The sequence below is a fragment of the Otolemur garnettii genome, unplaced genomic scaffold (assembly GCF_000181295.1).
Source record: "Otolemur garnettii isolate 467f Iridium unplaced genomic scaffold, OtoGar3 scaffold00003, whole genome shotgun sequence".
NCBI classification, from domain to species: domain Eukaryota; kingdom Metazoa; phylum Chordata; class Mammalia; order Primates; family Galagidae; genus Otolemur; species Otolemur garnettii.
The window spans coordinates 27,483,410-27,495,983 of record NW_003852398.1 but is presented as its reverse complement, the minus strand read 5'-3'; the positions used below and the strand labels follow the sequence as shown (position 1 = coordinate 27,495,983).

Sequence of the window (12,574 nt, the reverse complement as noted above, 5' to 3'; positions counted from 1 at the left end):
GAAAGAAAGAAAGAAAGAAAGAAAGAAAAGGATAGCTAATTTGGATGTCTTTCTTTTGTGTGTGGGTCTGAGAGCATCCATGGAGATTATGGTTGTTGCCCTTAGGGAACTAGGTCCTGTGGAAAATGTATTAAAGAGATCAGGGTGGACTATCTGTTTCATAGACAAGGTAATCCACAAACTCGATCTTGCCTTTGACTGACTGATGGGCTTGAGCCAAGTAGGGAGAAGTCGCATATGGCCTGCGAGCTGGAAATGGAAGTGGGAGTTGGCCCAGTTTTACTCATTCTGCTCTGAACTGAGCACTGTGCTGTGGGTGTAGACATACCGATGAGCAACTGGGAACCACTTAAAATTTTTGAGCTGTTGAATATGGAAAATTTTAGGAAGGGTATTACTGTATCTTTTCTTTTTGTTATTTGTTGTTGTGCATGCATATGTGATTTAAATAGACCAACTTAACACTGTGTACAAATGTAAAGGCAGCAGAGGTAAAAGGTAGTGATAGTTGTCCTCATGGGAAATGATGGGGGTAAGCTCTGAGAGGTGGCAGAGAGAAAAGACCAGATTTCAAAGTAAGAATTTGGAGACTAAATGCTAGAGACTTGGCAGCTATAGGAATCAGAGATGGCTTGCCTTTGGATTATAAGATAAGCAATAATAATAATATTTTGAATTTGTTGCCCAGAACTATACATTTTATTAAATAGAAAAAAGTGTCTTAATGAATGTCACTGGACTTACCACTTTTTGCCTAAATTTCTGGTTTTCGTGACTATATCTTCTCCCATCCATTAAATAGAAGCCATCAATAACCACTGAGCAAAACTGATTTAAATAGTATTTATCTCTCTTCTAACAGCACAAAAACATTTGCCAAGTGAATAAACCAAATTTGGTGATGTGGTCGAGGTCATTTTTTTCATGGGAAATCTGAGACCCAGAAGACATTTGAGACTTGCCAGAATTTACTCAGGTGGTAAATGGCAAAACGCAAAGTGGACCAATTCAGGGTACACAATGAAACTAACGGCTGCAATAGGAAAGTCTGAGAAGCAGAGAAATGCCAGGAGATTAGAGAATAAATAGACTTCTTTCCTCTAGGAAGCCTACTACTAAATGAGACAGAATTCAAGAATGATTTTGGCCTCTTAGCCTTACAAGTTTAGTGTTTCCAGAAGGCTCTGTGTTGAGAGGAGAAGATGCAGCAAAAAGGGTGACCCTGATAAGACTACTCTTCCCTACTTCCTTCCACTGACTCATACCCCTTGACTGACTGCCCACTCTCTAGAGCACGGGGACAAGAGGTCCCATCTGAAATGGTGTCTCAGCTCAGCCAGCCAGGGGCTTTCACTTGAAATTATGAACCCCTGGCTTTCATTTCCTTTCACAAAGCATTAGTAAGTGATGACTCACAGTTTCCCCAGTTGCAAGTCCCTGAGGATGATAAAGAGAGATTGCTATAAGGATTTGCACAAAGAATGTGTTGAGAGGGTGGGCTGTGTTATGGCCAAGAATTTCATCATTAAGCTGTGGCATATGGGCCCCCCTTTCGATACTGTTGACAAAAAGATCATATACTAATGATTACCAGATTAATTCAAGGGACCAAGGTTGGAATGGCTAATGCCATTCAATACCGAGAAAGACTCAACTGAAATTAAATTCTCTAATCTCAGTCAAGTTTTCAAAAATATAGATAATGTCTGCCCTTTCATTTAAGGCTCCAGACCAATTCAAGTGACTATTCATCCAGGCTACAAGGTTACTCACACATATTATAAAATGTCTTCTAATTTCACAGGGACTATCTCTTCAAAGTTTGATGGTATTTTTTCTGTCTCTTATATCTTCTAGGCAGGCAGAAAAATAGAACATAGGTTCTTAAGGTAGGCAAATGCAGGTTTGTATTTGGCTTTGCTCATTATTACTTGTATAACCTTGGGTCAGAAACTTTGTCTCCTTAAGCCTCATGTTACTTATCCATAAAATGAGTGTTACATAAAAGAATAAAAAATAATAATAGAAACTGTCAGCTATTTTCCTGGCTGTGTTCTAATTGCTATGTTACTATACCCGTTTGTGTGATGTGTGTGTGTGTGCGTGTGTGTATGTATAAAGTTTTATTTCAATTATACAACCTCGTGAGTTAGGTAATATTAACTCTGTTTTTACCAATGAAGAAACTGAAGCTTAGAGAAATTAACTTGCCCCTTCCCCCCTAGAACCAGGCAATTTGAGAAGACGGGATTTAATCTGGAATACATTTTTTTTTTGTTTTAGGGATTTTTTCTTGAGAATTACATAATATGTAAAGTGGACATGTCTTAGCTGCTCAATAAACTTGCAACATTTTACCCTCTTAGGAGGTGAAGAGTGACTGCCACTTATGAGACATGAATTTGAGAAGATCAAGAGACATTTTGGATGTTCCATAACAGGACACTGAACGGTACTCAGACTCCACTTCCCGCCCATACGCAGTGTGTGTATTTTCCCCAACTCCACAGCCAAATCCACCCCCCTCCCCCGCATTTCCATCTTCTCCTGAGTCGTCTTCTTAGCCTGCCCCTTTTCAGATTAGACAACTGGCAGAGAAACAATCACTGCCTGCCACTTCCATCATTTCCCCACCCCGGGTTTCTCAACACTTTCCACACAGCCCCACATGCTGCGTCTGAATTTCAAATGCCATGGAATCCAGAGTAATAATAGTAACAGCTACACTCCAGTGAGAGCTGACTATATGGCAGGGACTGTGCACCACCGCTTATCTGCTTTAACCCATTGGAGCCTTGTAACAACACCCTGGTTAGGAGAACGTTCTCTGATGATTTCTTCTCAAAGAAGAAACCGAGGCTCACAGAGTTTAGGAAGTTATTCATGTCACACAATTAATAATGGGTAGAGCCTAGATCTCAACTCAAGTCATCTAATGCCAAAGCCCAATCTCCTAACCCAAGAGAGTTTCTAAATTTACAGAAGCTAAAATTTAAGGCACGTGGGGTAGAGACCTGCCCAGTCTTACAAGTTAGTAAGAACATTAAGGGGGAAAGTAGACATTTTCTGACATCTTTTAAATATGTCCTATCACAGTCCAGCCTCAGTAACTCTTACTGTGTCCATTCTACCTCCATAGGCTGGTCCCCTCCATCTTTCCCTCTGCATTATCTCAATAAATGCCACTATTGGTGAAATGGTGGTTCGTGTCCTCTAAGATCACACAATGTCAAGTAACTTACACACCTTCAGTCAGATTCAATACTGTATGCTACAGATACAAAACTTTAAGCTCAAGTTCTTTTTCTAAAGCTAGAATGAACAAAAGAAACTATACATGAGGGAAATACTGGTATTTTGAAACGCAAATTCTTTTGCTACTTGCAAGAAGTATGATAAACATCTTGATTTTATTCAAAACCATCACAGAAAGATTTTCCTCTCATCAGAAGGCTGCAACTTTTGCAGTGGGTGGAGGATTAATGGCAGAGAAGCAGTGAGATCTGAGGCTGAAAGAGCCAAGTGGGATGAGGCAGTGGAGATGCTGTTAACAATGAAAAGCATTGAATTCCTCTACACGAATAAATTCAATGAATCTATTGAATAGCTGTAGTGCACAAAAACCTGTGTTGGGCACTGGGGCGGGGGAGATGAGCCATAAGAATTGGCCACCATTCTCAAGGGGCTTAAAGTCTGGTGGGGGAAGCTCAGAAAGGGCATAATTAATGAACTGCACTGAAAAGCATATCAAAATGTCATAGAAGAGGAAATAATGTGTTGGGGTTTTGAATAGGTCAAAACCTCATGCTGTCCTGGAGGCTGTGAAAGATGTCAAGTAGAAGGTGGCATTCGAAATGCACCATGTAAAAGGTGCCCGAGAAAGCATGCCCAATGGACAGAACAGCAGGACAGGGAGCCAGAATGCGAAAACCTAAAGAGAAAGCGAGTGGAACACAGAGCATGTTGTTTGCTTTGTAGGGATGAAGAGGAAAATGTGGAGGTAGGCTTAGAAAAATGATTGGTAGGCAGCGAGGAGCCCTTGAGGGATTTTGATCTGGGAAATGGCATGCACAAAGTTGTCAGAGACTCTTGCTCCAGACCAGAAGAAAGGTAAAAGTCAACTGAAAAAGGATGATGTCAGTAAGGATGGATATAAGAAAATGCATGAGAAAACCTACCAATGAAATGACTATGTTGATTTCCCCTTATTTGTGATAAAATGAATAATTTCATATAATAGAAAATCATTTTTTCTGGTTGGCTATGAATTGGTCCTTCCTTTTATTCAGATGTTGTTTGGAATTTGCTAACCTAAAATCAATGAAGAACTACTTCAAGATGTACAAATACATCTTTGTTTACAGACAGCCAACACGCCATGGAGAAAGAGAGGAGGCAAAGGGGGAAAGTATGCAAGAGGAGGATTTATTCATTTCAAGGATGGTTCTCATGGCTAAGAAAACAGGCCCCAGGCAGATCAAGTCCCCTCAGTAAACAGTAGCAGTAGGGGGTGGGGAGGTAGCTAGCCTTTTTAGGGCTTGGGCTGCATTTCCAGCTCTAGATAATCTCTGTGCCTTTGAGCAAATTCCAGGTTAACTTCTTTGATGTTCATCTTGGTTTCTTTATCCATGTGATGGAAAAAGGATACTTACCTTGTAGTGGTAAATAAGGGAACTCATGTAAATGCTTCCCACTAGGATTGACACATAGTATGGAACCGGTGAATGGTACCTAATGCTATGGAATCAGGAGTTTTTGTTTACTTCTTTGATCCCATCTCCTACCACATTTACTGAGCTCCAGCCAGCCATGTCAAGTGCATTCCTGCCCCCAGTGCCCTTGTGTTTGCTATTTCCTTTGCCTGACTCATAAGATCAAGGATTCTTGTCCCTAGGGAGCTCACCTCCTCCTTTAAGTCACTCCCAGCTAACACACTATCTTGCCCATTTCCATGTTTTAAGTTCCTTATAACACATGCCAATGTCTAAAGTTATCTAATTCATGTATATATGTTTCCTTATTGATTTTCTGGTGCTTAACAAGAGAGAGCAGAGAACTTTTCAGTATTGTTTATTAATAGATTTGTGGCAACAGACCCGGACTCATAGCAGGTGCTCCAAAAATATCTGTTTCTCTGAATAAGATAAACAGATAAACATAGTGCTGTTGAAAGAGTTAAACCATTTAACAAATAGGAACCACCTAGCACACATTAACCACCAAATTAGCACTAGTTTTTCTCCCTTGGATGAGTCTGGAGATGGCTAATCCAAAGTGAAATCAGATAATATGGAAAGAAAGCAAGAAAGGGCACAATTTCCCAAGGAACGGGTTAATCTGCAGACTGCTTTTGCAGGAGGCTTCTGGGCTCTAGTACTCTGCCTAGACAAAGCAGCTACTTCACAGCTGGTGAAGCCTCGAATTTTCATTCTAGGAGGAAGTTTCAGGAGATGTGATGCTTTCTCGATGGAGGAAGAGATTCTGTAAGTGGGAGATATGATTCAGAGGAAGGACTGTCACCTGAAAAAATAGCTTCCAACAGCATTATGAACACTGCTTCAGAAAAACTAAGAGTAGGGGGGGAAACAAGCACTATCGCAGACCTTTAGAAGATATTCCTTGCCCAGCTGTCTAAGGTTTTAGTATCATAAGACAGTTCCTCCCAGGGCATGATTTGTAATGAGGAGACATGGGGGAACCAGACCTCCCTATTCCCCTGCTTGAAAGTTCATCCTGCTTAAACTTTTCATACAGTAAGAGTCCATGTAAATGAATTAGTGTATGAAGAGAAGATTCTGATTTTAAAACCTAATTCTTGTCCACTGCACTTTATATTTGTTTAGTAAGAGTTAAGTAGGAGGCCTGGGATTAGTTCTATGCTCCCTGACTAACAGGGGTCTTTTTACTGCTATACACTCAGAGGAGATGACACCTGGATTTCACAGACACATGATCTGGGCCTCAGGAAGCTGGACTCTTGGGTGGTTCATGATATCAGAAAAATTTTTAAAAACTTTCATCAGAGAGGCACCTGTTTAATAACCTCTGGACATATGCTGTCATGCTGCCTTGAATAGCTTTCTTTAGTTTATTCCCTGAGAGTAGCTGGGCAGATCCCCTTCCTTGCTCATGGGATGACCATGTCAGAGAGATCAGTCCTAGTGTTTGAGAACTTAAAGAGGGTGTCAGGCAGACAGACAGAATATGTCTTCAGCTTCTGGCTTTCCTTTGTAAAGAAAGAAAATTCTCCAACTTCAAACAGTTACCATAGGTTCGGGGGAATGACCTGGGCTCCCAGAGATTACAGAGAAGCTCCACAGGACTGAGGCATGGAAGTTGACTTTGGCATTTTATTGCATATTCAAAATTCAGTTACTGGTTTTAGAACTTAAAATTTCCTTTAATATATAATACATATATAAACATGTACAGAATGTACTCACTTAAACATATGTATAATTTATCAATGTTTATTAATAAATAAAATGTATCAGTTAAAAAATACATATAGGCTCCTGTTTTTTCCATAACACAGTCATAGGAACTGCATTAAAAAGTAGATAATCATAAAGCCAGAGATACTTTCAATGGGAACAAAGTTAGAATGAGAGATCCTGGTACCTTCAAAGGCTTAACGTCAAATAAATCATAGACATAACTAATAATATCACACAACCCAAGATACAGCCATCATTAAAATTTGTAATCCTTTGAAGTTATCAAAATAAGTCCTATGTACTGTGTAAGGGGCACAGATGCATTTTGTATGTTGACTAAACAAAGGGATACAGTGCATTAGTGAATTATAAATTGTATGAGTGGCCCCATTTTTAATTCTATGTCATTCAAAATGTAAAGAAAATCAAGGTGTTAGTTAAAGTAATATTAAGCCATAACCAGCAATCATTTACATAGACCATCAGAGAAGGAAAAATGTCAATCATTATCTGGCTCGGTATCTTAGTAGACTCTTTATGTAATATTCTTCTTAGCTAGCTATTTGTAGACTGGTCCATGTTTGATTTTTTTTTATAGAATTTATATGCAAGGGTGCCAAAAAATCTCTTAAGAGATCTTATTGGAAATAAAATCTATCATTCCCCAATAGTGTACAAATTGTAGGTGAAATGGATGTGCAGCAACAATACCGTCAACTCAGCTTCTAAAAGTCATGTATAGATAATATCGCTTAAAATTTGTATACTTTTTTGGGCACCTTCTGTATATACTGAATTTACAAAATGGGGATGATTACAATGGCCCTCGTATTTTTTCTCCTAATACATTTTTTTAATGGAAAATCCCTTTAAATGAGAGCATTTGCAATGTATAAATCTGTGTATTGGACAACTTGAAATGATCAAATGAGGAGGGGTAGATTTGGAAAAATAGGTACCCAAAGAGTGGTCCTAGGATATTATTTTTCAAAATAGAAAAACTGTAAATTGTTTCACCTCTTGGTGAATAAATTCTTAGTCCTTGAATGGTCAGATGCATCCACAGTAATCAGAAATATCCAACATAAAAATAAACATGTTGAATGGCATTTTGTGATTGCAGAATGTTTTCACAAAAATTATCATCTGCCAAACAACTTTGTGAAGTAGGGAGAAGAGATTGTTTCTGAAGCTATAGATATTTACCCATTGTTCAATCCACCCAGAAAGTTGGAAATTAACTCAGCACCTGTCCTGGATCTACACGGTTTCCTCTCCTCACCAAAGTGCTCACGAGGCAGTAGGTAGAGTAAACCACAGCATAGCAGACTGGCCAGATCTCATCACTGGGCCCAGAGCCCAGAGCTATGGGGCTCAGAAGCTTGCTGCTCCCTTCTCTGCATCAGAATAGACCATCTTCAAAATGGGGCTTGCCTCCTTCTGGTATTCACTGAGACTAGGGAAAGCAGGGAAACAATGCCTTGAAAAATCATGGGGGACTACTCTAGCCACAGAGTTGGGGGGCAAGTTAGAACTTAAATCAACTTTCTTATTTGAAAAGAATGGATTTCCAGTCAGATCTTCTCTACTGATCAGCATGAGTCACAGCCTACATGAGGAGCATTTCAGCATGGAGAAATATTTCTTAATGGCATTCAGGAGTTCTAAATAACATTTCTCTTTCAAAGGCTATTTCCCTGTCCCAAAGGCATGAATTTCCCCTCAAGAAAATTAAACTTTCACAGGACACAGTTTTGTTTTTTTTTTTTTTTGTTTTTTTAATTTGGACAGTTGTGTAATCTTCTCTTCCTTATTTCAAAGTCTCATTCCCATTGGGTTTGATTCCAGAACTAAAGTAAACATTAATGGAAATGATAACAGATATATTATAAGAAAAAAGAGTATGATAAGTAGTCCTGAGATGCTGTCAAACCACAGCCAAGATCAAAGTTAGAACCTTACATGGCTCTGGGAAATGGCATTTACCTCTCTGGGACCTTTGCTCTCAGGTAGCTGGCAAGAGCTATGGACTGGGCTTCAAATGAAAGACACCTAGGTCAGTCTAGAGGGTAAATCTGGCAAGGTGAGAGGTCTAGAATGCCCAAATGAGAAGGGTAGTTCTTTTGAAACAAAGCCAAAAGGCAGGCAGGTCACAGCTTTTCGAGGTAGCAGACAACTATAGCAGCTTCCTGTTGTCCTAGAAATGAAAAGAAATCTTAGAAATCCCCTAGTCCAAAATTTGGTGGACAGAAGCAGAATGGGAGATCCAGAGTCAAAAGGTCTCACAGCTTATTAGGAGCAGTGCCATGGTTGCAACTTGGGTCTCTGACTTCAAGTCAAGCATCCGTTTCCCATCCCCAGCACAGCACTGCTGGGACCTGCCTTCCTCCACCTGGGGAATGGCAGGGATTGACTGATAAATCCGCATCATGTGAATAGTTCTCTCCTCTGGGAGCAACAACCCCAGATTGAAAGGTTTTCAACTGTTACTGTGGACTTCACCACAAGCATGTGGAAAAGATTCTAAAGACTTTAATAAACACCTATAAATGCTGCCAGCCCTGCCCAAGGCTCTTTAGGAGATGTCCCATTCTAGCTTGACAGGAGAATAAGTATCTTAGAGCAGGCAGCCCTAAGGCCGCGGGACGAGGGAAAAGTCGTCTGTCTTCGTTTCTCTCCAGGGTTGCTGTGGAGACCATTTTCCTCCGACAGATCTCTGCCCCGTGTCTTCCATGGAAAATAAATGGAGCGTGTCTTGAAGGGAAGGACGGGCACTGGACAGAAGGAAGAGCAAGTGGAAGTCTGTGACGGACAGGGGCCAGCCAAGGGGATGCACATTTGGACCCGGACCCGGGGAGGAAAATGTGCCAGTGTCCGGCACAGAACAGGATGAAGAAGAGTCGGGGGGAGTTTGAACATGGCTATGACAGACGTGACCAAGCAAGTAACGTGAGCTCTTGGACAACAACTCTGACCAAGACGGGAGCAAGGAGGATGTGTTTTGACAAAGTCTGCGAGCAGACACAGCCAAGACGACGCATCCGGAGACATCTATGACTGAAATAGGACACAGCAAGCGATCGTGTTTGGAACATGAGCGAGACAGATCAGGCACGGTAAGAACATGTCAGGGACACCAGAGACTGAGACAAGAGCCGAGACTCCGGGAAAAGAGAGAGCTGGGACATGACAAGTGAGCGCCACCTGCTGGAACCTCGGAGGAAAAGCCCAGGGTGCCCGGGGCACCTGCACAGGCCGACCGATCGCCTTGGGGAGAACACCGGTGCAGTCACGCGCGAGCAGTGGCCTGGGGCCTGGCCCTCTCCTGGAGGCAAGGCTGTCTTCTGGGTCAGTGTCTCAGGGGCCTATGTGTCACTGGGCTGAGCAGCCACCAAATGAGCAGTTGCTGGGGGGTGGCACTGACTCTCCCATTGGCCACCACACTCCACTGTATCCCTAGAGAGAGAAGATCATAGAACCTCAGAGTTGCAAGAGACATCATGGGTCACCTGTGAAAGAGCCCACCCTGTGCAGAAACCCTCCTGTGCCACGCACAGGTGGCTGTTTGACCTCTATTTTAGGAGTCTCCAGAGACAAACCAGGCCGTATCAATTTTGAGCAACATTAGATATTAAACTAGCCTATTACTGTTCAGCCCAAATCTGCCTCCCTAAAACTTCTACCCTAGGGAACCATGGTGCCTGCCAGGCCCACTCAAAATTCTGCCCTCTACTAAATGTATTCCCCAAGTTTTCTCTTCTCCATGGTACACATTCCTGTCTTCCTCAATAGTTCATAATATATTGTGATTTCCAGATTCCGTCTCATAATAAGCACTGTCCTCTGAACACCACCAGAGTATGATGCCCTCTCTTGAATTATGGTACTAGGAAAGAGCACAAATCTTCACGGTAAGCCTGACTTATACCATATGCTTTTCATCATCAATTTGGTTTGCATAGACAAATGAAATTCATTTCATTCTAACAATGGTAATAAACTATTAGCTTACATTGAATTTGTTACTTTTATCTTTCTGACACAACAGCTGTTGATTATTGAGGTTCTTTATTACATTGGTACAGTCAATTTTATTTATTTATTTGAGTCAAAATATAGTCCATTACATTTGTTCCAGTTAAACTTCATTTTATTGAATTGGTATCTTTTTAGTCATTTGAGATCATTCTAAATCATAACATTTCAACATTCAAGATATGATTACGTAGCACCTACTTAACTAGACTTTGATTTTCAAGCACACAGGAAAATCAAATAATCTACAGTGCTACTTAGATTTTTCAGTTTAATGTCATCTGCCTTTTAGTTTTTATTCAAGGTAAAAGGTGTAGATCAGGGCAGAGCCCAAACAGAAAATCATGATACACTGAGACAGGTTTCCTTGCAGTCAAACACTTAACACCCAGTGTGACTGAGAATGTATCAAACACTTAACACTCAGTGTGACTCCAACGCCTTGCTAAAATGCCACTGCCAAATAGAAAATCTGTCCTACCAGACAGTGAAATTATTTGGCATGAATTATTTTTGTAATGGAACAGCACTGACTCTTGCTAACAAATCATTTGGGTAATAAGTCTCTCAGAATTGTGGTAAGGTTTATTTTGAGCTATGGTCTATCATAGACTCTGTAGTTTCTAGAGTCTAGCTTTAGTCTTTTTGAAGAATTGGGGCAATGTTTATTGGTCTCCAAGTTTTCACTTATTCCCTAGTGCTAGAAGAGCACTGTTCAGAGGTATTAGCAACCAGTTCCTTTAGGCCCCTGAGACACATGGGCCTAAAATACTCTTCAACAGTCCTGGACAGCAACTTTCTTCTTATAATGTTCTCTTCTTTCCAGTTGGAAGTCTATTCTTATTGCAGCAGAATATGCAAGATTTCTTCCCTAAATAATGAGATCTAACTATTTCTGGGCTTTGAACATAGCTTTTGATTCGTCCTTGGTTATACATTCCTTCTTCCAGATTTTCCACAAGTCATTTTAAAGTGTAAGCTCTCTAGATAACTCAAGATGTGCTCTCAAGTCTTTAAATGTTCACTTACTTTTTTTCTTTTTTTTTTTTTTGAGACAGAGTCTCATTCCACTCTGGTCTCCCTGGGTAGAGTGCTCTGGTGTCAGAGCTTACAGCAACCTCAAACTCCTGGGCGTAAGTGATCTTCTTGCCTCAGCCTCCCAAGTAGCTGGGACTATGGGGGTCCACCATGACAACTGGCCATTTTTTTGTCTATTGTTAGCAGAGACAGGGGGCTCACTCTTGCTCAGGCTGGTCTTGAACTCTTGAATTCAAATGATCCACCCACCTTGGCCTCCATGCCTGGCTTGCTTACATTTTTATCTGTGGAATTCACTGACTATATCTATCAAGGGAAAAAGTGAATAGGCTGGGTACAAGAGCTCATGCCTGTAATCCTAGCACTCTGGGAGGCCAAGGAGGGTTGATCTCTTGAGTTTAGGAGTTCAAGACCAGCCTGAGCAAGAGTGAGAACCCTATCTCTGACTAAAAATAGAAAACTAGGCAGGCGCTGTGGTAAGTGCTTACAGTTCCAGCTATTTGGGATGCTCAGGTAAGAGGACTGCTTGAGCCTGAGAGTTTGAGATTGCTGTGAGCTATGATGCCATGGCACTCTATCCAGGGTGACAGAGTGAGACTCTGTCTCAAAAAAAAAGAAAGAGAGAGAGAATGAATAAATAGAAGAAAGAAGGAAAAGGAGAGAAGAAAGGAGGGGAGGGAGGGAGGAAGGAAGAGGGAAAAAGGAAAGAAAGAAGAACTTCTCATTTCTCTTTGTCTGAATTCCTTTTGTATTATATTTGTTATTATTTTCCTTATTAGCAACAGGGAAAACAGCCACCCATTGCACACTGGTGGGTCAGGCACTGGGATAAGTGCATTAGAAGCATTCATTCATGTATTTTATATGCATTTAACAGACAAGGAAAGTGAGTTTCAAAGACTTTAAATGATTTGTCCAAGTGTACACAGTTAACAAGTAGCAAGGCCAGGCCTTATATTTTAGTCATTTTTGATAGAAAAATCTGTGCTTTCCATTGTTTTGCTATACTGTCATTCATTGTCTTGAGAATAACCACTAAGTCCAGTGTTCAGGTCCTGCTGTCT

At 40.9% G+C, this 12,574-nt stretch overlaps 1 protein-coding gene across 3 annotated transcripts in view; it reads right to left on the bottom strand.

Moving 5' to 3' along the window:
- The window catches only part of HTR4 (5-hydroxytryptamine receptor 4), a 194,985-nt gene that overhangs the window by 23,503 nt on the left and 158,908 nt on the right, over positions 1 to 12,574 (bottom strand). Inside the window, exon 7 of one of the 3 annotated variants that reach the window (XM_012807695.1) lies at positions 9,634 to 9,893. The exons of the other annotated variants lie outside the window; for them this stretch is intronic. Within the exon in view, the coding sequence (XP_012663149.1) occupies positions 9,803 to 9,893 (91 nt within the window). The 3' untranslated portion in view covers positions 9,634 to 9,802. Of the gene's footprint in view, positions 1 to 9,633; positions 9,894 to 12,574 lie in introns of those variants that run through there. 3 annotated transcript variants of the gene reach the window in all.